Raw genomic sequence first — 27,366 nt, forward strand, 5'->3', positions numbered from 1 at the left:
GTGGCCGAGGCCCCCTCCCGCCCCCCTCCCGCCCCCCTCCCGGCCCCCTCGCCCTGGGCCCTGCCACTGCCTGCCCGCCTCCCAGTGACAAAGCGCTCGGCCCGGACCACGCCTCCCGAGCCTGCTCGCAGCCACGTCCCGGGGCTGGAGCGAATCCAGGCTGCCACCCCGTCCCCGGGCCAGTGTCCCCTCCTGTCTGGGCCTGGAGCCCGTGCTCTCGGCGCTGCCAGGGGTCTTTCTCTGGGACCCACTGTGCCTCCACGCACCAGCCCCGGGCTGCGCTGCACAGCGCCTCCTCCTGGGCTTAGACCCCACCTTTGCGTCTCTCGCTGTGAGGCCAGTCCACAGCCAGGCGCCCGCGGGCTGCTCCCTCCGGGCTGCGGGAGGGTCCTTCCTGCCTCCTCCGCTTCCCGAGGCTCCCGGGGTTCCCTGTGGCCCCGTCACCCCGTCTCCTCTGTCCTCCCACGGCCTCGTCGCCTCTGTCTCACACGGACCGGCCGCGGGGCTTAGAGCCGCCTGAGCGGCCCACGGTGCCGCGTCTCAGGACCTCATCCTGACTGCACCTGAAAACCCCATTTCAAATAGGGCTCCTGAGGACAGGAGCTTGGGGGACACTGCAATGCAAGGCTCCACTTCAGAAAGCCCTTCAGAGCTCCCGGGCCTGGCCTTCCCCCCGACTCAGGCCCAGTGGCCCCGATTTCACAGGCCACCATTCACCGTCTGCCCCCCCCCCCCCCCCCCCCGAGTCCAGCTGTGAGGTTGGCTTGCCCCCTCCTTCCTGGCCCTCTCTGGCCCCAAGTCTCATCTCCAATGGCTCATCCCTGGGGACTGTCATCCCGGCCCGGCTCCTCTCACTGTGTGGGCCCCCCATGCCCCGCTCTCTTTTATTTAATTAATTAATTTATTATTGTTTGTTTCTTATCTTTTTTAAATATATGTATATTTTTAAAAATTGATTTCAGAGAGGAAGGAAGAGAGAGAGAGAAACATCAGTGATGAGAGAGAATCATGGATCGGCTGCCTCCTGCACTCCCTACATTGGAGATCGAGCCCGCAACCCGGACATGTGCCCCGACCGGGAATTGAACCGTGACCTCCCGGTTCGTAGGTGGACGCTCAACCACGGAGCCCCGCCGGCCGGGCTGTTGCTGTATCTTAACCCAGAGGTGTGCCGGGGCCGGGCCCGGTCCTGCTTAGCAGGAGACCCCAGGACTCCCCTCGTTCACTCGGCAAACTTGCTGAAATCTTTCCCGCTCCAGAGCCTGGGGCTGTGCCCTTTGCTGTCCTCTCTCCTCCTCACACCCTGACGCCATCCGGACTCGGGGAAAGGTCACGGGACAGCATGAGGCCCGGCACCCTCCCCGATGGCCCGCATGCCCACGCGACCACACGCTTTCTCCTCTTTCCTCTCCTTCCAGGTTCTCCTCAGCCCTCGAGAGGGAGTTGAGAACATGATGTTCTTTACTCCGAAACCACTCAGTGTTTTGAAAACCAGACATCCTCTTGCATAACCCCTGTCTGACTGTCAGGGCCAGGAATGAACCCCGACCCGTGCTCACACACCCCGTCCTCACATACCCCATTCGGATTCGCCAGTTTCCCATACGCCCGCTCTAGCCAGAGAACATTCCAGACGGCGCGTTACCAGCTGTCCTGTCTCCTTCGTCTTGTCTGTCCCCTTCGCCTGCAGTTACCCGTCTTTCTTGTCTTTATGACACCGACATTTGTCACTTATTTTGTCCAATGTCCCACAAGCTACTCTAAGTTCTCTTTGCCGTCTCAGAATAGCATCCTCTGAGCTTCAAAGTGCATGTCCAAGTTCCGTATTCTGCGGGGAACGTAATCCTATAAGCAAGTGGCCTCCTCCTTCCCTCCCCCGCCCCTCCCTCTGTGTCCTCTGACTTCCCTCTCCCCAACCTCACGGAGCACACGCGTGTTAGTGTGGGTGCCTGGGAGCGCCGTGGGGCTTGTGTGAGGAGCTGAGCATGTGGAGGGATCCATTCTGCCTGCACCGTCACGCCGGCCTCCAGGGGGGTGTGGGGGGAGGGCATTTGAGGTTGGGCTTTGCAGGCAGCCCAGGAGCTCGTCTTCCCAGGCGGCTGCGACCCGCTGCGTCTGTCCCAGCCCCGGCTCCGGGCGCCTGCTGCTGGGCTGGCTCCCTGGAAGGGGGATGTTTGGTTTTGTTTGTTCTCTGGGGCCTTCACTGCTGGGCACACAGTAGGTGTGCGGGGACGGTCGTGGAGGCGGCGCAGTGGGTCTCCCTGGCGGCTGCCGTGGGGACCGCAGGGTGAGGTGGCCTCTGTCTCTCCAGGCTGGAGAGCGCGCTTTTCCTTGGCGAGGAGGAGAGGGCCTTCTTCCGCCGGGAGGGCCGCTTCTCCGCGGAGGACGCCCGGCGGCTGCTGAGCAGGACGGCGGGCGCGGACGTCTGCACGGCCTACAGCCTGGGTAGGTGCGGCGCGGCCCCGCCCAGCGGGCCCAGGGCTGGCCCGGGCTGCCTCCCCCCAGACCGCGGTCCCGTGTCGCCTCTCCCCGCGCTGGGGTTTCCCTGAGGCCGTGTGCAGGGCGGAGGGTGGAGGTGTGTCCCCAGCAGCGGGAAGAAATGGGACGGGCCGAGGCCAGGACAGACCTCGCTGCACTGGTCACGAACGAGGCTCACGGCCTCCTCCCCCTGGATGGAGACAGACACGCATGGGTGCACGCCTGCATGTACACACAGACACACATGTGCATGTGCACACGCTTACATGCCTGCACACACGCTCACATGAAGACATGCACACCCAAATACACCCTTGCACATATAGCTACACATACACACGCGTGCGTGCGCGCACACACATGCACACACACACTCACATCTGCCTGTTGCGAACATGCGTGGCACGACGTTTCCCGCCAGCAGCAGGTGAGAGCCCGCCACGCAGCCCCGCGTCTCTCTGAGCGGCTGACACTGGCCGGGGCGCAGCACGGCCCCCGCCGGCCTGGCGTGGGGTCTCTCCTCTTTCCCGGGACCCCCACTGGGCCCTGGTTCGGGGAGGCGTCGGGGTCAGCTCTCCCCGCCGGACGCCGCGTGGTCTCCGGGGGCTGTCGGCACAGGCGACAGTTCCCACTTCGCAGGTCTCCGCTCCGCTCTTCCTCATGAGATTCCTGTGGCAGCCAGCGAGCTGCTAGTGCGCCCCCGTCACAGAGGGGAGCACTGAGGCTTGGGGAGGCGCTGCCCCTGGGGTGAGGGGGGCGCCCTGTTCCCTGGGAGAGCCCCAGCCTCGAGGGGAGAAACCACAGCCCCTCGTGGGGGACAGCCCTGCAGGGGTGCGGGTGGGGCAGACCTGGGAGGCGTGGCTTCTCGGCCCCTCAACGGTGGGCCCCTGAGCCCACTGCCCCGCGCCGGCGCCGGAGTTGGGAGTGTTACCATCGGGGTCACCACCTCTGCAGGACACGGCCCGGGTCCGAGGGCACTGGCTGGAGGCTGACCCTCTCTCCTCCCCTTTCAGACAGACGCGGGGACACCGAGGCTGAGCTGGCGGAAGAGCAAGGTGGGCTCCTCCACGCGGCTGGGCTCCTCCGGGCGCGGCGGGGCCGACGCGGGGCCGGCCGCCCGTGGGGGCTGGGGGGGTCCTGCCTGGAGGCTGGGTGAGGTGCCGGGGGAGCGTCCTCCACTCTGACAACAGGTCCCAGCAAACATGCCAGGCCTCCTGCCCTGCCCCCACCATGCCCGAGCCCATGCCCTGCCCCCACCATGCCCGGCCCCCCGCGCTGTCCCCCACTAAGGTGGTGTCCCCTCCATGCCCGGCCCCCCACTAAAGTGGGGTCCTCTCCATGCCTGAGCCCCCTGCCCTGTCCCCAGCTAAGGTGAGGTCCCCTCCATCCCTGTCCCCCCACACTGTCCCCAGCTAAGGTGGGTCCCCTCCATGCCTGAGCCCCCCGCGCTGTCCCACACTAAGGTGGGTCCCCTCCATGCCCTGTCCCACACTAAGGTGGGTCCCCTCCATGCCCTGTCCCACACTAAGGTGGGGCCCCTCCATGCCCTGTCCCACACTAAGGTGGGGCCCCTCAATGCCGAGCACACGCCCGGCCCTGGGCCCTTCGCACACCCGCAGCAGCTGAGGTCCCCGGGCTCCGCTTTAAGGGGCAGCGGGCGCTGAATTGGAGCCTTATGTTCAGAAGTCAGTCCCTCGGGGTCTGCTCCCTCCCGGAGGCCGGTCCAGGGAGAAGCCCTCCTCCCTCCTCCCGCCCCCTCCTCCCAACAGAGGTCAGCACGGGGGAGGCCCAGACGGACGTGCCCGAGGCCCCTTTGAGGGTCCCGAGAGCAGGCCCCTCGGGCACAGACACGGAGGGCCCCTTTGGGTGCCGGTGAGGAAGCCCCGCCCCCGGGCTGTCCCAGGGCGCTCTCCGAGCCTCGGGGTGACAACCGGAAGACGCTGCGGGCTCCCCGCCTGGAGGAGGGGTTCGCCCCCTGCGAGCCCCCGGGAGCACAGGCCTGGGGGGGGCTTTGGCCTCGCCGGACCCGGGTGTGTTCCTAGCAAATCGAATGTCGAGTCGGGTCGGACGCTGGCCAGCGAGCCACACTCCCTGTACTGACTCCCGACCGCGCGGGCCCCCAGGCACCCGCCAGTCTGGACCCCGTTTTGCACGTGGCTCTGAGACAGAGGCGTCTTTGCTGGTCTCCTCCCCAGCGCTCCCCGGAGCCGTGTTTTCCCAACAGGAAACGGCGTGTTTGCTCTGCGACTGGCCTGGCCTTCGGGCCTGGCTCTCTCCAAAGCCCACAGTCCCAGCGCCTGTTCCCCAGCTCCGCCCTTCCTCCTGCAACCCTCCGGCGGCCCTGGGCCTCAGCGTCTCAGACCGTTCAGGGCGAGGTGGAGCCGGGGGTGGGGCCGCTCCACGCTTCTGGTTGGAAGTGGTCCCGGAGAGAAAGGGGCCTCCTCCCCCAGGGCCGGCTCACTCGGTTCTGTGGCCGGTTCTCTCAGTTCCGTGGCCGGCTCTCTCAATTCCGTGGCTAGCTTTAGAGCTCAGACTAATCCCTCCTCCGATTGGCTCTTGATGATGTCACAGGATCGCTGCACCTGACTGGAAACACGTGGGCAGTTGCAGCACTGAATGGGTGTCCCACTGAGTGCCTTTGAAGGGAAAGGGGTCTCTGTGTGGTCACAGAGCAAGGACACTAGTCTCCTGCAACTGCTTTCAAACAGGGAAGAATAAGAAAAGGAGGCCAGACTGGCCTGTGTTCTCCCTGTAACCATATGACTGTGCTCCCACTGTGCGCTGAGCTCCCACTGTGCGCTGAGCTCCCACTGTGTGCTGAGCTCCCACTGTGCTCCCACTGTGTGCTGGGTGCTGGGCGTTCCCTGGGGAAGCAGTATCTGCCAAACGCCGCCACAGGGACCCTGCGCCTGGGGAGGGACGTCGCTGCCCCATCCTGGACTCAGAGCAGACTCTAATCCATCTCGGGTTTTGGTAACTTGCAGAAACGCCTCTGCCTGGCCTGCACCCGGAGCCACAGGAGACCCTGCAGAAGGTGAAGAAGGTTCTAGAACGATGTAAGTCCTGCCACAGCTGCCCCGAGGAGCCAGTGTCCTGGGGTCTCGACTCAGTGTCCAGTGAAGCGAGCTCACCGGCCCCCGAGGACCCCTCCTTCTGCCTGGCCGCGGAGGACGACTGGGCCGACCCGGAGGCCCTGGGCTCCCTGCTGCGGTTCCTGGATGCTCCCGGCTACGAGCCCGGCTTCCGTGGCCTGTACGACGCCTCCCTGCCGGGGCTCGGCACCACGTTCCGTGGCTTCACCGACGAGGAGGAGCTGGCCGGGCGCCTGGCCCAGGCCCGGGGTGCGGCCAAGAAGGCGGACCTCCCCATGGCCCTGGCCAGGCTCTGCTTCCTGCTGGGGCGGCTGTGCGTGCGGAGGCTCAAGCTGTCCCAGGCTCGCGTGTACTTCGAGGAGGCCCTGGGCACCCTGGGCGGCCACTTCGGGGACCTCCTCCTGGTGGTGGCTCTGTACGCCAACCTGGCCGCCGTCCACCTGAGGCAGAACAGCCGGGACAAGTGCGGGCAGGTGGTGCCCAAAGCCTGCGCCCTGCTCCTGGGCACGCCGGGCCACGTCTGCAGCACCGCGGCCGAGGCGGAGCTCCTGCGGCTCGCCCTGCGCAGGGCCGTGGGCGCCCGCAGCCCGCAGGCCGAGGCCCGCGCCTGCTTCCTGCTGGCCCGGCACCAGGTCCGCCTCAAGCAGCCCGAGGCCGCCCTGCCCTTCCTGGAGAGGCTGCTGCTGCTGCATGGGGCCCTGGGGCGCCCGGACGCCGCGTGGCCCGCCGACGGCTACCTGCTCCTGGCCGACATCTACAGCCGCAAGTGCCTGCCGCACCTGGCGCTCAGCTGCGTCCGGGCGGCCTCGCTGCGCGCGCGGGGCTCACTGGCCAGCTCGCTGCGGAGCGTGGACCTGGTCCTGCGGAACACGCCGCAGCCCCCGCGCCTCCCCTCGCAGATCGCGCACTACCTCCGGCAGGCGCTGGCCGCCGCGGCCCCCGGCCCGGCACCCCCGTGGCGCGGGCCCCTCTACGCCAGCCTGGCCCGGCTGCACAGCCTCCACCGGCAGCACGGCCGGGCCATCGCCTTCATGACGCAGGCGCTGGAAGCCGACGCCGAGACGGGTGGCCGCCGCGTTGTGGATGACCTGGTGGCCCTGGCCTGGCTTCACGTGCTTCACGGGCAGAGCCGGGTGGCCCTGGCCATCCTGCAGTCGGTCCTGGCCGAGGCCGTGTTCAGTGTGGACCAGGAGGGCGTGATCGCCAACATGATGGCCATCGCCCTGAAGAGGACGGGCCGGACGCGGCCGGCGGCCGAGGGCTACTTCCGCGCCCTGAGCATCGCCAAGCGCCTGGGCCAGCCGCGGAACCAGGCGGTGGCCCTGGCCAACTTCGGGGCACTGTGCCTGCAGGCGGGGGCCCGCGGGCTGGCCCAGCACTACCTCCTGGAGGCCGTGAGGATCTTCTCGGGGCTGCCCAGCGGGGAGCGCGGCCGGGACTTCACCCACGTGCTCCTGCAGCTGGGCCACCTGTGCACGCGCCGGGCCCTCGCCCAGCGGGGCAAGTGCTACTACGAGTGGGCCTTCCTGGTCGCCGTGGAGACGGGCCACCTGGAGAGTAAGTGCGCCCAGCCCCCTCCGACTTCCCGGAAAGAGCGTGTTTTCTTTCCGTCTCCGGCCAGAGCGCGCCGGGTGTGAGAGTCACAGGCGGGCGGCGGTTTTTCCGCACCGACAGCGCTGAGTCATGGAAACAGCGCGCTGTTTGCAGGCGCCCAGGCTGCTCCCAACGGGGCCGGACAGGCAGGGCCTCCAGCGCGTCTCTGTCTGCCCCTCGCCCGAGCATCCCCACCGTCACGGGCATCGCCCAGGCCGGGCCGGAGGGGCTGGCAGAGCGGAGCCGGGGCCTTGAACGTGGGTGATCTAGCGGTGGCTTCCTCTGGGCATCCGCCAGCCCTGCCTGCCGGACGCCTCCCGGGTGGCGGGCGGTTCCCAGGGCTGCGGAGCCGTCGGCTTCACGAACAGCCCCTTGTGCGAGTACACCGGGCTCCGTGCCGGCTCCCCTGCAAATGGGACTGAGGGGGTCTCACGGGAAGCAGTGCCGGCTCACAAGACCACAGAGTGGCCCTCGGGGTGGTGGGGGCAGCCCCTGGCCCCGACGCACGGGTCAGGGAGTCTGTGTGGTCTGGGACCTGAGGGTCAGGAGGGTGTAGCCAGGCATTAAGGTGGGGCGGCGGGGAGAGCTGGCAGCAGGCGCGGCGTGTACGGAGGCCCTGGGGTGGGTGAGCTGGCCATGCATTAAGGTGCAAGGTCTGGGTGGGATGGGGGATGGGTGGTGAGAGCCTCGATCGGGGCCCCGAGAAGGGGCAGGAGAACCTAGGCTGCGATGTGGCATTTTCCCTGAGGGCACTGGGGAGCCACCGAGGGCTGTAGCCCCCTCACTGAGGCCGGCAGGGGGCCCTCTGAACCTCAGGGACGCACTGGGGGCCGGGGTCTGGGGACTTGGGCCTCAGACAGGTCAGACGGTGCCTGCCAGGGGCCCCCACGGGCCTCCCAGAAACCTCCTCTGGGCCCCCAGTGCACTTGGGGACTCAGAGTTTGGGGGACCTGGGGATCCTGTTGTACCCCCAGAGTGAATAGTGAGGAGACCCAGGGCTGGGGACACCCAGGGCCGCCCAGTGCCTGCTCGGGGCCCTAGCTCAGGCTGTCCAGCCGTCTGTGTCCTCCAAGGCGTTTGTCCATCTCCACCTGCACGTCCCCCGCCCGCCCGGCCTGGCGAGCGCTGTGCCACGTTGTCTTGTCCAGGAACGGCCGTCGGCCCCGTTGCTGTCTCTGGCTTTGCGGCCGCTGTCGTTTTTACCACCTCCTGGATCTCCCCCCGTTTCGCGGGCCCTGCCGCTGGTGCACCCCTCTCTTTCTCGCTTCCTGGAGTGGAAGTTGAGAGGTTTTTGCTTGAACTTTTCTTCTTTTTAAAGACACTCACAGGCACACGTCCCCGTGAGGCCGCTTTCGCCGTGTCCGGTGCTGGCACCGCGCGCCCTGTCTCCGCTCATCTCAACGCGCCTCCCCGTCTCCGTCCCATTTCTGTTGGGCCCCTGGGTGCTGAGGAGTTTGTTCACTTCCACGTATTTGTGAATTTCCCAAACTTCCTTCTGTTTACTTGTTTATTTTAAATATATTTCTATTATTTCAGAGAGGAAGGGAGAGGGAGAGATAGAAACATCAATGCCTCCTGCACGCCCCCTACTGGGGATGGAGCCTGCAACCCAGGCATGTGCCCTTGACCACAATCAAACCTGGGACCCTTCAGTCCGCAGGCCGACGCTCTATCCACTGAGCCACACCATCCAGGGCTGCTTATTATTTTTTACTTTATTTTTTATTGTTGATGCTATTACAGATGTCCCCTATTTCCCTTCCCCTTTGCCCGCCTCCCCACCCCCTCACCCCACCCCCCTCTCCCCACTCCCCTCTCCCCACCCCCCTCTCCCCACCCCCCTCTCCCCAACCCCACCTGGCCATCAGCGCCCTATTGTCTGTGTGCCCAAGGGCTGTGCATATAGGTTCTTCAGGTCGTTTTTTTTCAAATATGTTTTTCTTGATCGCAGAGAGGGGAAGGGAGAGAGAGAGAGAGAGAGAGAGAGGGAGATAGAGAGAGAGAGATGGAGAGAGAGAGAGAGAGAGAGAGAGGGAGAGAGAGAGAGAGGGAGAAGCATCGATGATGAGAGAGAGAGAGAGAGGGAGAAGCATAGATGATGAGAGAGAAACATTGATTGGGGGACCGAGCCCACCACCCGGGCCTGCGCCCTGACCGGGAATCACACCGTGACCTCCTGTCATGGGTTGACGCTCAGCCACGAGCCACGCCGGCCGGGCTTCGGGTCGTGTTCACAGTGAAAGCGCGCGGTCCCAGGCCCCTTTGAGAGGGTGAGGCGGGCGGTGGCCGGGAGCCGACCCCGAGGGAGCTTTGGCTCTGGAGTGCCGGCCGCCGGATTTGAATCCCGTCTCCGCTGCCTGTCGGGACAACATGGGGGTGCAGGGGTGCAGCCTCCCCAGCGCGGTGTGACGAGCTGTGGGCCGGGAGGAGCGGTCGGGGCCGCTGGAGGGCCTGGCCAGGACCCCAGCCCGGGGCTTGTAAAAACGGGGTGCCGTCTCTCGAGCATCCATGGCTGCCCTGCCTGGCCCCAGCGTGTGACCTTGAACAGGCTGCTCGGCCTGTGGGGGCTCAGTGTCCGACCCGCGATGACCCAGCGCGGAGGGTGGGAACGGCGGCACACGCAGGGCCTGGAGCCCCACCCCGCCTCTCCCGTGTCCCCGCAGGCCAGCTGCGTGCCGTCCAGCGGCTGTGCCACTTCTACAGCGCGGTGCGGCCCCGCAGGGCCCAGTGCCTCGTCTACCACGAGTTCCAGCTGGCGCTGGCCCGCCGGGCGGCCGACACGGCGCTGGAGGGGCAGCTCCTGGAGACCATCGGCCGGCTCTACCTGGCCCTGGGCACCGAGCGGTGAGGGGCTCGGCGGGCAGCAGGGCGGCCGGGACCAGCGGCCGTGCCCGCCTCCCGGGGGCCATCTCCTTCCTTGGCGCCCGGGGGGCGGGCGGAGGAATTGGCCGGCCGCCCGGGGGCCCGTTCTGACCGTGGCTTCGGTTCCAGGGCCTACAAAGCGGCGCTGGACTACACCAAGCGCAGCCTGGGCATCTTCATCGACCTCCAGGAGAAGGAGAAGGAGGCGCACGCCTGGCTGCAGGCCGGCAAGATCTACTACCTCCTGCAGCAGGACGAGCTGGTGGACCTGTACATCCAGGTGGGCGGCGGGCGCCGGCACCCCGGGGAGCGTGGGTCTGCGCGCACGCACGCACTCCTTCACCCTAAGCCACTGCCGAGCTGCGTGCCGGGGCCCATGCCACCTCCCCACGGCCCCGACCCCGCTGCCGGCATCTGTCCCAGCAGTCTCAGCTCCCAGGGGGCCCAGGCGCGTGCCCCTCATGGTGCCCCCTCCATGTTGGCACACGGCAAGTGCTCAATACACGTGCACGCGGTGCCCACGCTGTGCACACAGGAGACCTTGCCCAGCAGCACATGGCTCGTGTGCTTGAAACGTGGCGCGATTTGGGGCGAACGGAGGCTCCTGTCCTTGCGAGGTGGCTCCCTCCTGAGCTCCTGCCGTGCCTCCCAGGCCAGGGGCCGAGGCCCCCGGGGAGGGGCTACGGCTCAGGGGACAGGCTCCTCGAACAATGCTGACTCGGGCCTGTGGCAGGGTGGGGGTGCCGAGGAGCGGGAGGGCAAGCCCCTGTCCGTCTGGGGTCACTGAGGCCGTGAGTTGCAGCGAGGGGGGCAGTGCCCACTGGGAGGGGGTTCGGGCAGCAGGACACAGGCGCAAAGGCCCGAGGCGCACAGATTTCGGGGCTGCGAGCAATTGGGAATAGTCAGTCCATCACTCACTCAGCGGTATTTGCTGAGCACCTACTGTGCGCCCGGCACCGTGCCAGGCCCCCGACACAGCAGAGAACCGACAGCCTTAGTCCTCTGGTGGGAGAGGTGGGCAGACAGGTGCCATCAGGGGTGCAAGGGGGACAGAGGGAACGTGGTGGGGTGAGGGGGCAGGGTGTGAGAGCCCCGTGAGGCCAGCGTGGAGGACGCCTGGGCCAGGCTTGGCCGTGGGTTCAGGGCCCGCCCTGACTCTGCGCCAGGCTCCTCAGCAGTCCATCCCCGCCGGCCCCGAGCCTCCCCACGGGCCACGGGCGGGAACGATCGCCCTCACCCCAGTGGGTGACAGTGACCCCACGATGCCCAGGACCAGTCCCTCCTGGTGTGTGAGAGGGAAGAGGCCCAACACCCCGTTTCGCAGCTCAAGGGCCCCAGGGTGGCCGGGACGTGGCTGTGAGGGTCCCACTGGTGGGACGGCCACCCGCCCGCGGGAGCGCTGTGGGTCTCACGGGCCCGCATCCCCGCAGGTGGCCCAGGACGCGGCCCTGTACACGGGGGACCCCAACCTGGGGCTGGAGCTGTTCGAGGCGGCCGGAGACATCTTCTTCAACGGGGCCTGGGAGCGGGAGAAAGCTGTGTCCTTCTACAGGGTGAGGCCCGGGCGGGCGGGGCGGGGGGCTCAGTGGGCGTCCCCTGGCGGGCGGAGATGTAGGCGCAGCGGGAGCGGCCTCCCGGGAGGCAGGGTCACCCTCTGCATTGTCTGGGATGGTCATGACCCCACCCCCACCCCAACCTAGAGGGACAGAGAAGGGACGCACTGTCTGAGGGTCACAGGCAGCTCCCAGCTCGCAGCACCCATCCCTGTCATCTCCAACAACCCAGAGTGCGTCTGTGCCCATTTCCCAGATGAGGAAACTGAGGCTCAGAGGAGCACAGGGGTGCCAAACGACACCGCATACCAGTGGGAGGATCAGGCCCAGGGCCCAGTCTGCACGTGCCCCCCAGGGAGGGCGGCTTCTCCCCTCCCGTCTGCCTGGCTCCCGGTGTGCGGCTCCACCGTGGGTTCAGGTGGACGTGGCGTTTCAGAGCCCAGAGGGGTGCTGGACGCTCCTGTCAGGCCCTCGGGGCCCGGAGGGGAGGGTTGGGTCGGCTGGGGTTATGCAGTGTGGACAGGTGGGCTGCAGGCCACACCCTGGGGCGTCAGGGCCCCTCGGAGCTGGCCTTTCTCGGGGGACAGAGGTGCGTCAGGACCCGGGGGCAGTGGGCGGGCCGCTCCAGGGCGGTGCTGGGGGCTCTGAGGAGGGTCCTGGGTGTGGGCCTGACCCGCGTCAGCCTGACCCGCCTCCCTGCTTGGGCAGGACCGGGCGCTGCCCCTGGCCGTGACCACAGGGAACCAGGAGGCGGAGCTTCGGCTGTGCAACAAGCTGGTGGCGCTGCTGGCGGAGCTGGGCCTGCAGCAGGAGGGCCTGGAGTTCGCCCACACGGCCCTGGCTCTCAGCATCACCCGGGGTGAGCCCCGCACCCCTGGCCGGGCCTCTGACATCGGGAGGGCGGGGCCGAAGGTGGCAGAGGCGGACCCAGGCCCCCGTGGGGTCTCGGGAACGTCGCCCTACGGCTGTGGCCTCCTCTGCCTCGGTCCCGCGCCACCCCCGAGGCCAGCGATCCCAGACGCGCCGGCTTCTCACCAGTCCCTGGCGGTGCCTGCCGCATGCCGTCCCCTCCCCGCACGCGGCTAGCCCCGCTGGCCTTGGCTCACGGCACCTCAGGCCCCTCCAGACTCTGGCCCCTCGATGCCGGGCACCCCTGTGTCCGGTCCCCTAACTGAACTGTCCCAGGCCTCAGTCTCCCCCAAAGATGGGAGCCCCGAGAGGGCCAGGTGCACAGCAGGTGTGAAAGGGGGTCCCGTGCTGGCCCCACAGCGCTCACCTGGGGGAGGGACCTGGGGACAGCCTGGTCTGATGACATCCTTGGGATGGGGCGGGGCCACGGCTGATGCACCAGGACGGTCAGATGACACATCACGTCTGAGGTTGCCTGGAGCCTGGGGTCTGTGGGTGCAGCCCTCCTGACCTTTGGGGTCTCCTGGTCAAAGTAGTAACCCAGGCACCCCAGGTGGCTTCGTCAGGCGCGGAGGGGGGCCTCCAAACCCCCCACCTGGCCACATCCCCAAGGTGGGCGGGAACAGGCGCCACAGGGCCCACTTCACAGATGGGAAGAGTGAGTCTCGGATGGGAGGTGACTGGCGGAGCTCTGAGGCGGCTCTGACCGGCCTGTGCCGCCGCCGCCCCACGCAGTGTGTCCTCACGCACAGCCCCCCCTGTGCGCCATCAGGAGACCGTCTGAATGAGCGCGTGGCCTACCACCGGCTGGCCGCCCTGCACCAGCGGCTGCGCCACGGCGAGCTGGCCGAGCACTTCTACCTCAAGGCGCTCTCGCTCTGCAGCTCGCCGCTGCAGTTCGCCGAGGAGACGCTGTACTACGTGAAGGTGTACCTGGTGCTGGGAGACCTCATCTTCTACGACCTGAAGGTGGGCGCCGGGAGGCGGGGCTCAGGGCTGGCGGGGGGGGGCATCGCCCGCCTGGGTGGGTTGCCACTCAGACCCCCGAGGCCTGGGCCCGGTCCTCAGTCCCAGGGAGTCCAGGCCCTGGCAGCTCCCGGCCCGGCGTGAGGAGCATGTGGGGTCAGCCATGAGGTCAGCCACGCCCTGCAGAGCTCGGGGTCAGTGGAGGCTGGCATGTGAACAGATGACAGCGGCCTTTGCTTCACGTAAAGGACCGGATGGAGTGCAGTCAGGGGGGGCTTCCTGGAGGAGGTGGCTGCCAGGCTGGGTTTAGACAGCCAAGCAGGAGTTTGGGGTGGCCACAAAAATGTGGGAGGGGAAAAGGGTCTTTGGGGAGCGAAGGCGGGGCTCACCGCTACCCCATGATGCAAGATGCAACCTCAATCCTGGCCCCTCCGCCGGGAAGCCTGCCAGTCTGTGCAGAGCTCCCGGGCTCCGGGGACCCTTCATCCCTCACGTCCCTCCAACGTCACCTCTCCGGCCAGGACCCCTTCGACGCGGCCGGGTACTACCAGCTGGCGCTGGCGGCGGCCGTGGACCTGGGCAACAAGAAGGCCCAGATGAAGATCTACACGCGCCTGGCCACCATCTACCACCACTTCCTCCGGGACCGCGAGAAGTCCCTCTTCTTCTACCAGAAGGCCCGGACCTTCGCCTCCGAGCTCAGCGTCCGCAGGGCCCCCCCGGCCCCGCAGCGGTGCTGGGGGCGCGCGCCCTGGCTGGTCCCCGGCCACCCGCCCTGAGGCCCGGCGGGCGCAGTGCGTCCCGGCGGCGCGGTTTCCAGGAAACGAAGGAAGCGGCCAAGTGGCGATAGATGTTTTTGCTGTCACCTCCCCAAGTCTGCCGGCCCCTCCCGGTGGCCTCCTGGGGAGGGCCCAGGCCCGGCCCGTCCGGGGGGCCCCCTGCTGCTGCACCCCGTCCTCAGGCATAACTGGGTAGTCTGTGAGCCAGCAGAGCCAGGCAGTCCCCTGCCAGCCACTCTCGGTGTGGCCGTGGCACGCTCCTGCCCGGCTCCCTTCCCGGAGCCCCACTGCGTGTCGTCTGCGCGGCGCTGCCTCCATCTTAAGCCTCTGTGAGGTCGGACTGCGGGGGTCCCTTACAGCTGAGGAAATAGAGGACCGGAGCGGTTCGGAGCTCTGCCCGCTGCCACACAGCAGACAAGTAGGGAGGCCACGCGGGGCCGCCCACCCCTGCCCTGCCCTGCCCACCTGCTCCCCCCGCAGGCGGCCGAGGGCAGGAACCCAGGCATCCTGTTGGAATCCTCTCCCCGACTCACAGGCAGGGAAACCACGGCTCGGAGCGGGTGTCCAGGCTTTCTGGGACCACCCACACGCTCTCCTCCAGTCCCTCTTTCTTCTTGAACCTATTTGGTCAACCAGGTGAAAGTCACATAATATAAACGGAGCATTTCAAGTGGCCGGTCGGTGTCTGTTTGTCATTCCCGATGCCGAGGCCGCCGCCCGAGGAAGCCTGACCCACGGAACCCCTCTCCCAGGCCCCTCATCGAACAAGAGGGGACCCCGAGGCCTGGGGAGGGATTCGCCGGGGGGCAGAGCGCGGAGCCCTGGGCCTGGTTCTGCGCCCAGGACCGTGGCACAGCGGGAGGCCGCAGCGTGGGCCCCAGGGTGGGCGGGAAGACCCACCAGGCTTCCTTCCTCTGGTCCTGGAGCCCCAGAACCTGCCCTCAGAGGCGGCTGCCGGCCCCAGGCCTCTCCCACCAGGGGGCAGCAGAGAGCTTTCCAGAACCCCGGCCAGGGTGAGGGCAGGGGCCCAGCAGAGCTGTGGACACACCTTCTAGGCTTGACCTCAGTCTGCCCTCTCTGGGGCTGGCTGAACGCGGGGGAGGAGGCCGCACAGTAATTGGAAACATGAAGCCCTGGGAAGCGCCCGTCACAACTGCCCGGACTCGGAGGCCGCCGGCCGCCAGCCAGCGCCCAGGCCGCTGCTGGGAGCACCCGTGTGGGACCCGGGCCATCGGCAAGCAGCGGCCTCGGGCCATCGGGGCCTCGGGATCCGGGCCTCCCTGTCCTCCCACACTTTCATCCCCCGCCCACGGCGGGCACTGGCCCCCCGGGACCCCGTGGCTCTCGGCAGCAGACCTGGAGGTCCAGAGGGAGGCTCGGTCGTGCACCCCCTGGGCTCAGGTTCAAGCCCCACTTCCAGGCTGTGGGGTTTGTGGGAAGAGTTTATTTCTGAGTCCTGGTTGGTGACGACACGAGCGGACAGACCCCGTATCGGGGTGAAGCGAGGGTCTGAGCAGCCGGCCCGCTCGGCTCCGGGCGGCCCTCGGCCTGTTTCCTATTAAGGAAGTCGCTACTCTAGGACGAGCGCCCGCGCCACGGGCTGCCGACACCGAACCAAAGCGCCAGTCACTGGCCAAGCCTCTTCACCACTGAGACCCTCGGTCTCTTCTTCACCTGTAACCAGAGGCAAACCACTCCTCCAGGCTCTGAGGATGAGGGAGACCGTGTGCCGGGCGCCGAGTGGGTGCGCAGAGCTGGGCCGCCGGCCTCTGCTGTGGCCGAGGCGAGGAGCAGGCCGGGAGGGGGGCCCCAGGCTCACAGCCCCGTCCCGCTTCTCCCTCCGAGCCCAGGGCCACGGGCAGCAGCCCCGAGGCCCTTCTCCCAGCAGAGTGGGCACGAGATGGGCATGTGCCGGGCACAGGGTAGGCCTTCAGCCCTCTGCACCGGCGGGCACGCAGCCCGGAGCCCCGTGGCCCGGTTTTAGAAGGAGGCGCCGTGTCTCAGCGGGGTCCGTCCAGTCTCCTCCCCACACCCCTCCCTGCGCGCCGGCTGTGCGCAAACTCCATTAACGCTGGAGGAGCCTGGGGCTGGGAGGAAAGCACACTCGTTGCTGGGGTCCCTGGAGGCTCTCCCTCCCACCGCCCCACAGAAGGGAAGCGCCCGCCCGGCACAGCCCCGCCTCCGGGCTGCCAGGTGCTGGGGGCCCACTCAGCCTGGCTGTCCCCCCTCCGCTCTGGCTCCCCCGAGGAGCCAAGGCTGAGCCAGTCCGGGTTGGCCTCAGATTTGGATAAGGAAACCGTAGCTCAGAGAGGGATTGCGACTATCCCAAGGCTGCACAGCACCTATCATGGTGGCCCTCAGCCCCTCACCTCCAAGTGATGGTGTGAGTGCGGGAGGGAGTGCCGGGGGGAAGTGAGCGCTCTCCCGGGCAGACTTCTCGGAGATGGGAGGTGAGAGACCCTCAGGAAGGAGTGAGCTCCCCATCAGCAGTGGGGTCCAAGCCGCCCACAGAGGGCCTCCGCGTGAACAGGTGTGCTTAGGCGACCCCGAGAGCGTGCTGGGTGCACTGGGGAGCCCCTCGGACTCCCTGCACCACCTGTGGTCCCAGCTGCATGGGGGGAGCTGGGGAGCTGGCGCTGTGCTTTCCTGGCCTGGGGGGGGGGGGGGGGCTGCCGGCCACGGGCTGTGCAGGGGGGAACCCTGCCTACCATGGGGGGTGGGGGGGTCTGTGCAAGTCCAGGCTGGGCCACTGATGGGATGACCTGAGCACCTGCAGGAGGCGCCCCTCCTGTGCCAGTGGCCTGCCCCCCGCCCCCCGGGCACCACGGTTTTCTCATCTGTAAAAGGGGGCGATGGTCCTCGCAGACTGAAGATGCCCCCCTGGCACCTCCCCCATCCCCGGGTCACTACACTCGCCCAGGCGGAAGGCAGAGCTCTAACACGGCCCTTTAGCCCTGGCTGGTGGCTCAGTGGTCAGAGCGTTGGCCCTGGCCGCCCGCTGATGTGCTCACCCGACCCTCACGGCCCAGCCGGAACCCAAGCCAGGATTTCACAAGCCCTGGCTCCGGCCGGCCTGCAGCGTCCTGGGGAGGAGGAACGCGGGGCCGGGGCGTCTCCGGGAAACAGGGGCGCCCCTCCCAGAAGATGGATGGGCTCGCCGGCAGGGCAGGGAAGCCCTCTGGGGACCTGTGAGCGGGAGTGGGGGGCCGTGAGGCTGGGCGCAGGGCGGGGTTTCCAGAGAAAGGGAGGCGGGAGGGAGACGCGTGGCTCAGGCTCAGGAGCAGGCCTCGCCCGGGCGCGGGAGGCAGAGGTGGCAGTTGCCTCACCCGGACGGGACATTCCTCTACGTCACCCCACCTGCCCCGGGGGCGGTCCTATGGCAACCCCCCCCCCCCCCCGGAGCTGGCCCCGCCCGGGCTGGCGGGAGGCCCAGGAGCGGTGGTGACCCCACGCATGCGGCCAGGCCCCGCCAGCAGAACCCTGTTCCCGGCCGGGCGGGGCCACAGCGAGGGTGAGGTTGGCGGCCTGACCTAGTCCCAGCACAGCACGCCTGCTCCCCGGGACGCACCGGGGCGCCTAGGACAGGGCGCCAAGGACGGGGGCCTCACCCCTCACCTCTCCCAGCTCTCTGTGCAGACCCACAGGCTGGGAGGAGGCCCGGGCTGGGGCCCGCTGCTCACCTGGCTGCCTCATGGGCCCTCCCCCCTCGCCCCAGCTCCAGCCAGCACCTGGGCAGGGCACCCCGCCCCAGCCAGCTTGGGGCTGCGGGGAAAGCTCCCCCCCCCCAACCCCCCCCGCCCCCCCCCCTGGTTCTCCCGCCTGTATGAGGAATACTCTTGGCTTGAGGACAGTGCCTCAGCCTAAGGATTTCCCACCCTATTGCCAGGGGCCTGAGAAGAGGTCAGCGTAAGGTCAAGGACAAGGCCAGGGCTTCCACCACTTCCAGTCAAGGTCACCTTGGAGGTCAGGTGGAAGAGCACAGCAGACACGGGAAGAAGAAACCGCCTCGAGGGATCGTTAGAGAAACAAATGGACGCTAGGCCCCGAAGGACTGTTTACACAGGGACCCGAGAGGCCGGCGTCTGCAGGGGGGGGGGGGGCGGGGGGGGGCGGGGGGAAGCCACCCAGCGCCGGGAGAGGGGACAGGCAGTCCTCTCGCAGAGTCAGAGGCTTTGCAACGCGTGCAGTTTTCCATGTCGCAGGAACGCGCGCCCGCTCCGCAAAACCCAACCCCTCGCTGACCCTGTCTGTGGGCAGGAACACTCCAAGTGGCAGGGAGAGAATTGGGCTTTTTTTTGGGGGGGGGGTAACCCCATCCGAGGATATTTTTCCATGGGTTTTTGGAGAGAGTGGGAGAGAAGGGTAGAGACAGAGACAAGCATCGATGTGAGAGACACATGGATTGGTTGTCTCCCGCATGTGCCCCGACGAGGGCCAGGGATCAAGCCTGCAACCGAGGTGTGTGCCCTTGAACAGCATCGAACCCTTGACTGGAATCGAACCCGGGACCCTTCAGTCCGCAGGCCGAAGCTCTATCCATTGAGCCACACCAGCGAGGGGAGATGTTGGCTTTCTTCAAGCTGACCCAGGCTTCCTGCAGTTCCCAGGAACCCGCCGGGTGTGTGCAAAACTGCAAACAGCTCTCAGTGGAGGTGGCAGGATGGGGGGTCCCAGCGCGCCGAAGGGAGAGGCCACGTGGGCAGGGCCGGCCTGTCGAGTGCGGGTCTATCACAGAACTGCTGCTCGGCTACGGGCTCACCGGGACGGGCAGGCGTGGCTCAGGGGTTGAGCATCGACCTATGAACAGGAGGTCATGGTCCGATTCCCAGTCCGGGCACAGGCCTGGGTTGCAGGCTCAATCCCCAGTGTGGGGCGTGCAGGAGGCAGCCGGTCCATGATTCTCATCAGTGATGCTCCTCTCTCTTCCTCTCCCTTCCTCTCTGAAATTAATTATATATATTTAAAAAACACAAAATGGAACACAAAGTGTGGAAGGCAGAAACAATGTGAACTTCTAACAACAGAAGTGAGAGTGTTTTTATGAGGGGCGGGGAAGGATGTCTCCAACGAGACACAAATACTGCAAGCGGAAGGTACAGAGTCTGGCTACGTTAAGATTGCATCTTGTTGGCCCTGGCTGGTTTGGCTCCGTGGATAGAGCGTCGGCCTGCAGATGGGTCCCGGGTTCGATCCTGGTCAAGGGCACGTACCTCGGTTGCAGGCTCCTCCCCAGCCCGGGCCCTGGTTGGGGCTCCTACAGGAGGCAACCAATCGATGTGTTTCTCTCACTTCGGTATTTCTGTCTGTCTTTCCCTCTCTCTTCCACGCTCTCTAAAAATCAATGGGAAAACATCCTCGGGTGAGGATTAAATAAGTAAACAGAGATTGCAGTGCGTGAAAGGTGCTTGGGGCAAAGAGAACGCGCGAGAAGATCTTTGCAACACCTGTATCCAAGCAGCGGCAACCATGTGTTAGGTACAGTGGTCGGCAAACTGCGGTTCACGAGCCACATGCGGCTCTTTGGCCCCTTGAGTGTGGCTCTTCCACAAAATACCACGGCCTGGGCGAGTCTATTTTGAAGAAGTGGCGTTAGAAGAAGCTTAAGTTTAAAAAATGTGGCTCTCAGAAGAAATTTCAAGCGTTGTGCTGTTGACATTTGGCTCTGCTGACTAATGAGTTTGCTGACCACTGTGCTAGAAGGGCGAGGCTCCAGGGCGAGGGGACTTGGACTGGGACGCGCGGCAGGTGTCACCTGTGAGGGTGGGAAGGTCTTCGCGCCCACGTGGAGGAAGATTTGGAGAGTTTCTGCACTGAACACGATGTCCTTTGCTCAGAAACCCCTCCAGCTCCTCTTTCCCGGGCCTTTATTTATTGATTGATTTATTTATTTTTTGCCACGAGTTATGGTGTGTGTATTCCCACCGAGGACGGGCCAAGAGCCATCGGTCGGACTTCCTGCCGCGGAGGACTCGGCCGGGTGGCGTGGCTGAGGCCCAGAGAGGGACCTGGACTGGGAGGGGCGGAACCCAGACCCCCCTGTGGCGGCCGGCGGCCCCCTCCTGCCCCAGGCTGGCGAGTCCCGGGTGCCCGGCGGGTTGTCGGGGTGGGGGGCGGCTTCCCCGCAGGGAGGGGGCGGGGCCTGGAGCCTGCACCTTGTCCAGCGGGGCTGCTGTGTGTCAGGACGCCTCCTCGGCACCTGTGTGTGTTGACGTGTTGCTTATCTTGCCGGCGGTTTATGCAGGTGACTGCTGCACATGGGCCGCGGCCTGCCGCAGGGGAGCAGCCGGGCCTGCGGTTCGGAGGCAGAAAGCACGTGGCAGGTGCTGGCCGGTTGGCCGAGCTGAAGTCCGGCTGGACTCCAGGAGGCCGGGACGGCCCGGGGGGCGGATGGTTCTGGGCTTGGGCTTCCCTGCCCGCCCGGCCCCGGGGACCCTTCCCGAGATGATCACCTGTCGGAAACGCCTGGCGTGCCTTCTGTTTTCTTGGCAGGATTTTCTTTTTTTAATAAATTGCCTGGCAATGACCTAGGGAATGTCTTTTCTTTTTTCTTCTTTTTAAATATATTTTTATTGACTTCAGAGAGGAAGGGAGAAGGAGAGAGAGAGAAACATCAATGATGAGAGAGATTCATTGATCGGCCGCCTCCTGCACGCCCCCTACTGGGGGGGATCAAGCCCGAAACCCAGGCATGTGCCCTGACCGGTAACTGAACTGTGACCTCCTGGTTGACACTCAACCACTTAGCCATGCCGGCCATGGTTGGCAGGATTTTTGTTAAAAAACTTTTTATTTAGAAACAATTATGGATTTACTAGAGGCCCAGTGCACTACATTTGTGCACTGGGGGGGGGGGGGGGGTGGCGTCCCTCAGCCCAGCCTGCACCCTCTCCAACCTGGGACCCCTCGGGGGATGTCCAACTGCCTGTGGGATCGGGCCTAAACTGGCAGTCGGACATCCCTCTCACAATCCAGGACTGCTGGCTCCCAACCACTCGCCTGCCTGCCTGCCTGATTGCCCCTAACTGCTTCTGCCTGCCAGCCTGATCACCCCCTAAACACTCCCCTGCCAGCCTGATCAAGGCCTAACTGCTCCCCTGCCAGCCTGTTTGCCCCTAACTTCCCTCCCCTGCAAGCCTGGTCACCCCCAACTTCCCTCCTCTGCCAGCTTGGTCACTCCTAACTGCCCTCCCCTGCAGGCCTGGTCACCCCCAACTGCTCTCCCCTGCTGGCCATCTTGTGGTGGCCATCTTGTGATCACATGGGCAGCCATCTTGTGCGAGGGTGTGATGGTCAATTTGCATATTGCCTCTTTATTAGATCGGATAAGAAGTTGCAAAGATAGTGCAGGGGTCATGTGCTTGCTTCACCTGGTTCCCCACAACTGCGTCGTATGTAACAACGGCACACATGCCGTGCGAGAGGCCCCACGTTGCTTATCCTGCATGTAGATTCATGTGGCCACCAGTGCCATCAAGACCCCGACTGCCCCCGAACCCAGCCTCTCCAGGTCACAGCCACCCCGGCGTCCATACTGCAGCCCCTGCCGCCCCCCCCCCCCCCAGGCCGGTTCTGTCTGCGATGCAGGGGTCCCGAGTGACTCGGGAAGAGGGTGGTACAGTCCGTGACATTGTGAGAGCGATGTAGTCAGGATGGTGCCTCGGAGACCCACGCAGGGGGCAGCGTCAGGCACGGGGCCTCCGTGGACAGGTCTCTCCCTGGGGGGGCACCAGGGCTGTCCTGTGCGCATGCTTGGGGGGGGGGGGGGGCGCTGCCAAATTGTCCAGAGTGGCCGTGCCCGTCACACGTCCCGGCACCATTTGGACCAATGCACAGGCCGAGAAGGAAATCCCCAAATGACCCTCATCTTTGGTGCAAATCAAGCCCAGTTCCTGGCCCTACTGTGTGCGATTCTGTATCTTCCCCAGGTTACGAGTAGACATGTATGTTTATGTATGTTTTGCAATAAGAAAATAACATTCTGCAAAAGTTATTTGATAAAATGAGAAAATTCTTATGAAGTCATGTTTTTTAAAATGAAGATACTGCAGGATCTATCAGTCTAGTAGTCTTAACTACATAATACACACACACACACACACTCACTCACACACATACACACTCACACACACACTCACACACACTCACTCACACTCACACACACTCACACACACACACTCACATACACACACTCACTCACACATACACACTCACATTCACACACAGGCACTCACACACATAACACTCACACATACACACTCGCATTCACATACTTTCACACACTCTCACACTTTCAGACACACACCAATTACACTCACACTCACACACATACACACTCACATTCACTCACACATAGACACTGCCATTCACATACTCTCACACACTCACACTCTCTCACACTTTCAGACACACACCAATTACACTCACACGGCGGGACTCAGACCGGAGGACAGAGCCCAGACGTCAGCGCGGCCCGCCCTGCCTGGGATGGGGCAGTCACTTCCTGTGGCTGCTGAAGAGATGACCACACACTTGGTGACTTCAAACAACAGAAATGTGTGCGCTCAGAGTCCCAGACGCCAGAGGCTGAACTCAAGGCCGCAGGCCGCCCCTCGCAGGCTCCCGGGAGGGTCCCCTGCCTCTCCGCGCCCGGGGTCCCACCGCGCTGGGCTGTGGCCGCCTCGCCCAGCCCCTGCCTCCGCCCTCACGTGAGCTCCTCCCTGTCCTCTGTGTGTCCTGAGGGACCGGGACGGTCTCACGGCATCAGGATGGCCCATCTCACTGGGTGACCAGGATGGCCCATCTCACTGGGTGACCAGGATGGCCCATCTCACTGGGTGACCAGGATGGCCCATCTCACTGGGTGACCAGGATGGCCCATCTCACTGGGTGACCAGGATGGCCCATCTCACTGGGTGACCAGGATGGCCCATCTCACTGGGTGACCAGGATGGACCATCTCACTGGGTGACCAGGATGGCCCATCTCACTGGGTGACCAGGATGGCCCATCTCACTGGGTGACCAGGATGGACCATCTCACTGGGTGACCAGGATGGCCCATCTCACTGGGTGACCAGGATGGCCCATCTCACTGGGTGACCAGGATGGCCCATCTCACTGGGTGACCAGGATGGCCCATCTCACTGGGTGACCAGGATGGCCCATCTCACTGGGTGACCAGGATGGCCCATCTCACTGGGTGACCAGGATGGCCCATCTCACTGGGTGACCAGGATGTACCATCTCACTGGGTGACCAGGATGGCCCATCTCACTGGGTGACCAGGATGGCCCATCTCACTGGGTGACCAGGATGGCCCATCTCACTGGGTGATCAGGATGGCCCATCTCACTGGGTGACCAGGATGGCCCATCTCACTGGGTGACCAGGATGAACCATCTCACTGGGTGACCAGGATGGCCCATCTCACTGGGTGACCAGGATGGCCCATCTCACTGGGTGATCAGGATGGACCATCTCACTGGGTGACCAGGATGAACCATCTCACTGGGTGACCAGGATGGCCCATCTCACTGGGTGACCAGGATGAACCATCTCACTGGGTGACCAGGATGGACCATCTCACTGGGTGACCAGGATGGACCATCTCACTGGGTGACCAGGATGGACCATCTCACTGGGTGACCAGGATGGCCCATCTCACTGGGTGACCAGGATGGCCCATCTCACTGGGTGACCAGGATGGACCATCTCACTGGGTGACCAGGATGGCCCATCTCACTGGGTGACCAGGATGGACCATCTCACTGGGTGACCAGGATGGACCATCTCACTGGGTGACCAGGATGGACCATCTCACTGCGTGACCCGGGTCCTGACGGGCTCGCCTCACGGCGCCTCTCCCGGGAGGCACGTGCGCAGGCCTCTGGGCGTGAGGGTGTGGACAGGCCTTTTTCGGGGCCACCACGTAACCTACTATGGGGGGGCTTCTTTAAACATGTTTTTTAAGCTGTCTTTAGAGAGGGAGGAAGGGAGAGGGAGAGAGAGAAACATCTATCGGTTGCCTCCCGTGCACACACCCTGCCTGGGGGTCAAACCCACAACACCCCCACCCCATGTACAGGACGACGCAACCAGCTGAGCCACACCAGCCAGAGTGGGGAGACTTTAAATATATATATATATATTGATGTCAGAGAGGAAGGGAGAGGGGGAGAGAGATAGAAACATCAGTGATGAGAGAGAATCATTGATCGGCTGCCTCCTGCACGCCCCCCACTGGGGATCGAACCCACAACCTGGGCCTGTGCCCTGACCGGGAATCGAACCCTGACCTCCTGGTTCCTAGGTCGATGCTCAACCCCTGAGCCACCTGGCCGGGCACGGGGAGACTGTTTAAAGGTTTCCTGCATACCCTTGGCTACTTTCTCCCTGCTATTGGTGATTGGACACAGTCCGTGATGATAGTCATGCTAATAATGAACGAGGTGTATAAAATAGGAGTTCTTTCCCCAGCGTGACAGCCAGACACAGGCGGGTGCGACAGCTTCACGGGGCTGACAGCGGTCCCTGTCCCCGGCCTGGGCAGCCCTGTCGCGTGTCAGGGCGACGTGGCCACACAGGCGTGTGCTGAGCAGGCCGGGCCCCGTGGCTCGGGGAGGGCGGGGCGGGGCAGGCGATGCCTGACCTTGGGGAGCAGTGGACAGAGGGCATGAGCGCTGTTAACTGAGCCCCTGCGGGGGCCTGCGCCCCGGCCCTGTGGTCACTCGGGCCCCCGGGTGAGGTAGGCGTCACCCCACTTGGAAGGCGAGGGCACGGTGCCTCGCGCCGGCCCCTCTCCTCAGGCCCCCGGCGGCGAGGGCAGCGCCGGGCAGGCGGCCGCGGGACACGTGATGCCGGCCTTGCTGAGCGCCGACGGGGCCTGCTCCTCGCCTGTCCGGCTGCGTGCAGTGGTGCTCAATCAGTGCGCTGGGACCCGTCTCCTCCGGGCAGGGCTCGTGTCCGATGTGTGCCCATGTGACCAGTGTCCACCCCGAGGGGGGGCGCCTTCAGGGCTGGTGACTGAAGGCAGGCGGGAGGGTGCCCTGAGCCAGGGGAGGGGGGGTCTGTGCTGCCCACTGGTCTGCGGTTTGGGCACCTCATGCCTGCCCTGCCTCAGTTTCCCCACCTGTGTGCTTCCCGGGGTGAACAGCAAAGCAAGTTGTCACCCCAGGACCCCGGCCTTCGGGGAACTGTGGTCAGCGCCAGCCTCAGCGCCCCCGTCCTCCCAGAGAGAATCCCAGGCCGCAAGCCCGGGAAGAGCCTTCCTCCTGGCAGGGAACGGCTCGGGGACCAGGGCGTCCGGGGTGAGGCGGTGACAGCAGTCAGAGACAGACACACGCCAGGCAGCGGGACACCCCCACACAGGTCCATGTACACGTCACACAAATGCACCCGTGTGCACACACACGCACACTCCCTCCCTCCCTCCCTCTGGGTGGATCCCCGGGGCCTCGGAGCAGCCTGCCGGGTCGTCCCTGTCTGTACCCTCCAGCCCCCCTCTGCGGCCCAGCACGGGGCGCTCCTGGCCCCGTGGGAAGGGGGTCTGGAAACCGCCCTGGGTTTTGTACAAGTGACCGCACGACTCTCCCCCAAGGTCCCCTGCGGCCACCGGACCACCCTGCTGTGTGTGAGTGACCGTCCCCTGGCCGTCCCCGGACGAGCAGGCAGGGCAGCGGCCAGGAGGGGAGCCTGGGCGCCGGGAAGCACGGGACAGGCAGCTGGGGAGCCCCGGGAAACAAGCGGGGAGGCCTGGGCGGCACCCTGGGCGGCCGCGAGCCCGGTCCACACACAGGCAGGAGCCTGGGGCCACAGGGAGGAGTGGGGGTGCCGGAGGGCATGCCTCAGGGGTGAGGTCACCGGGTGGCTGCGGCCAGAGCAGCAGGGAAGTGCTGTGTCTGCACAAAGCCGCCTGGGAGGCCGGGTGAAGGGGGGCGGGGGCGGGTGATGGGGGGCCGGGGGGGGGGCGGGGGAGGGGGGGGCTCCTGGCGCAGGGAGCCGTGGCGGCCGCGGGCCGAAGCTTCTGTCTGTCATGCAGGAAAATTACAGGGGCCGGGCCGCGGCTGGACGGGAACCCGGGGCTCACTCATTCCCGCTCCGCTCTGTCATCCGGGCGGTTTCCTCCCCACATCACCGGGAGCATTGAAGGTCAGAGGTCATCAGTCTGCAGCTCAGAGTGCCACCAAAGGGCCGAGCCGGATGTGGGCACCGCGGGGGACAAAGCCCTGGCCTCACCCTCCGCCACACAGTGGCCGAGCCACCCTTGAAGGCCAGAGCCCACTCCCCACCTTCAGGCTTGGCATCACAGGCAAGTGGCTCCCCAGGCCGGCGCCGTGGCCCGGGCCACCCTCCAGCCCCGCTGGCCCGGCGCGCCAGGCCTCCCCACCCCCGCTGTGGCCGGGCAGCCCCGAGGCCTGGGGATGGTCCTCGGCCATACCCTACGCTCCCTCCCGCAGCTCCAGGCTTGGCCCGCCCAGGCCTCCTCTTCCCTGGCAGGTGCCTCCCAGGGTGCCCGGTGGCCTCCCCAGTCCCAGGTGTCCGGTGTGGCCAGGCTCAGGGCTCCGGGCACAGGCAGTGCCCGGGGAGGGAAACGCACAGTTCGGAGTGAGTCAGAGCCAAGTTCAAGTCCCAGCTGCGTGGTCCTGGGAGGGTCCCTTCGCCTCTCCTCGTCTCAGGTCCTCACGGGTCGAATGGGGACCTTGTCGTGTGGGCATGAAGGAGACAGTGCCCAGCACACAGTAGGCGCTCTATAAACGGCAGGTCATAACCCCTACCACTCCCAGCTGACTTCTGGTGAATCTGTTCATTGTCAGGGGCTGGCTGGCGTGGCCCAGGGAACCACAGGAAACCCAAATCAAGCTGATGCAGCGTGACCGAGGATTTGCTGGGTCCACCGACCGAGAGCTGAGAAGTAACAGCTTCAGGAACAGCAGGATCCAGGCTCCAGACCAGCTGCTCTCTCTCCTCTCGGTGCCACTCAGGTGCCTCCAGATCCCTCAGGTCATGGGAGGGCTCCCAGCCACAGCTTCTCCTGTCCCCACATCCAGGGAGGGGGTCCCTCTGGGCAGAAGGAAACCCCTCCAGGAAAGGTCTCCTGTGGAACAGGTTCTTGTTGGTTAAAGGACTCACCCCTAAA

At 65.5% G+C, this 27,366-nt stretch overlaps 1 protein-coding gene across 10 annotated transcripts in view; it reads left to right on the forward strand.

Moving 5' to 3' along the window:
• SH3TC1 (SH3 domain and tetratricopeptide repeats 1) overlaps positions 1-15,052 on the forward strand; it is a 38,894-nt gene extending 23,842 nt beyond the window's left edge. For 9 of the 10 annotated variants that reach the window (XM_079768101.1, XM_079768105.1, XM_079768100.1 and 6 more), the window contains 9 exons: positions 2,312-2,445; positions 3,492-3,533; positions 5,463-7,127; positions 9,827-10,007; positions 10,155-10,305; positions 11,456-11,578; positions 12,287-12,437; positions 13,260-13,456; positions 13,975-15,050. In XM_079768101.1, the coding sequence (XP_079624227.1) occupies positions 2,312-2,445; positions 3,492-3,533; positions 5,463-7,127; positions 9,827-10,007; positions 10,155-10,305; positions 11,456-11,578; positions 12,287-12,437; positions 13,260-13,456; positions 13,975-14,232 (2,902 nt within the window). In that variant the 3' untranslated portion in view covers positions 14,233-15,050. Of the gene's footprint in view, positions 1-2,311; positions 2,446-3,491; positions 3,534-5,462; positions 7,128-9,826; positions 10,008-10,154; positions 10,306-11,455; positions 11,579-12,286; positions 12,438-13,259; positions 13,457-13,974 lie in introns of all 10 variants that reach the window. The other variant, XM_079768096.1, reaches the window with a different exon arrangement.
• The last annotated feature ends 12,314 nt before the right edge of the window (positions 15,053-27,366 follow it).

Source organism: Cnephaeus nilssonii, assembly GCF_951640355.1.
Source record: "Cnephaeus nilssonii genome assembly, chromosome: 1".
NCBI classification, from domain to species: domain Eukaryota; kingdom Metazoa; phylum Chordata; class Mammalia; order Chiroptera; family Vespertilionidae; genus Cnephaeus; species Cnephaeus nilssonii.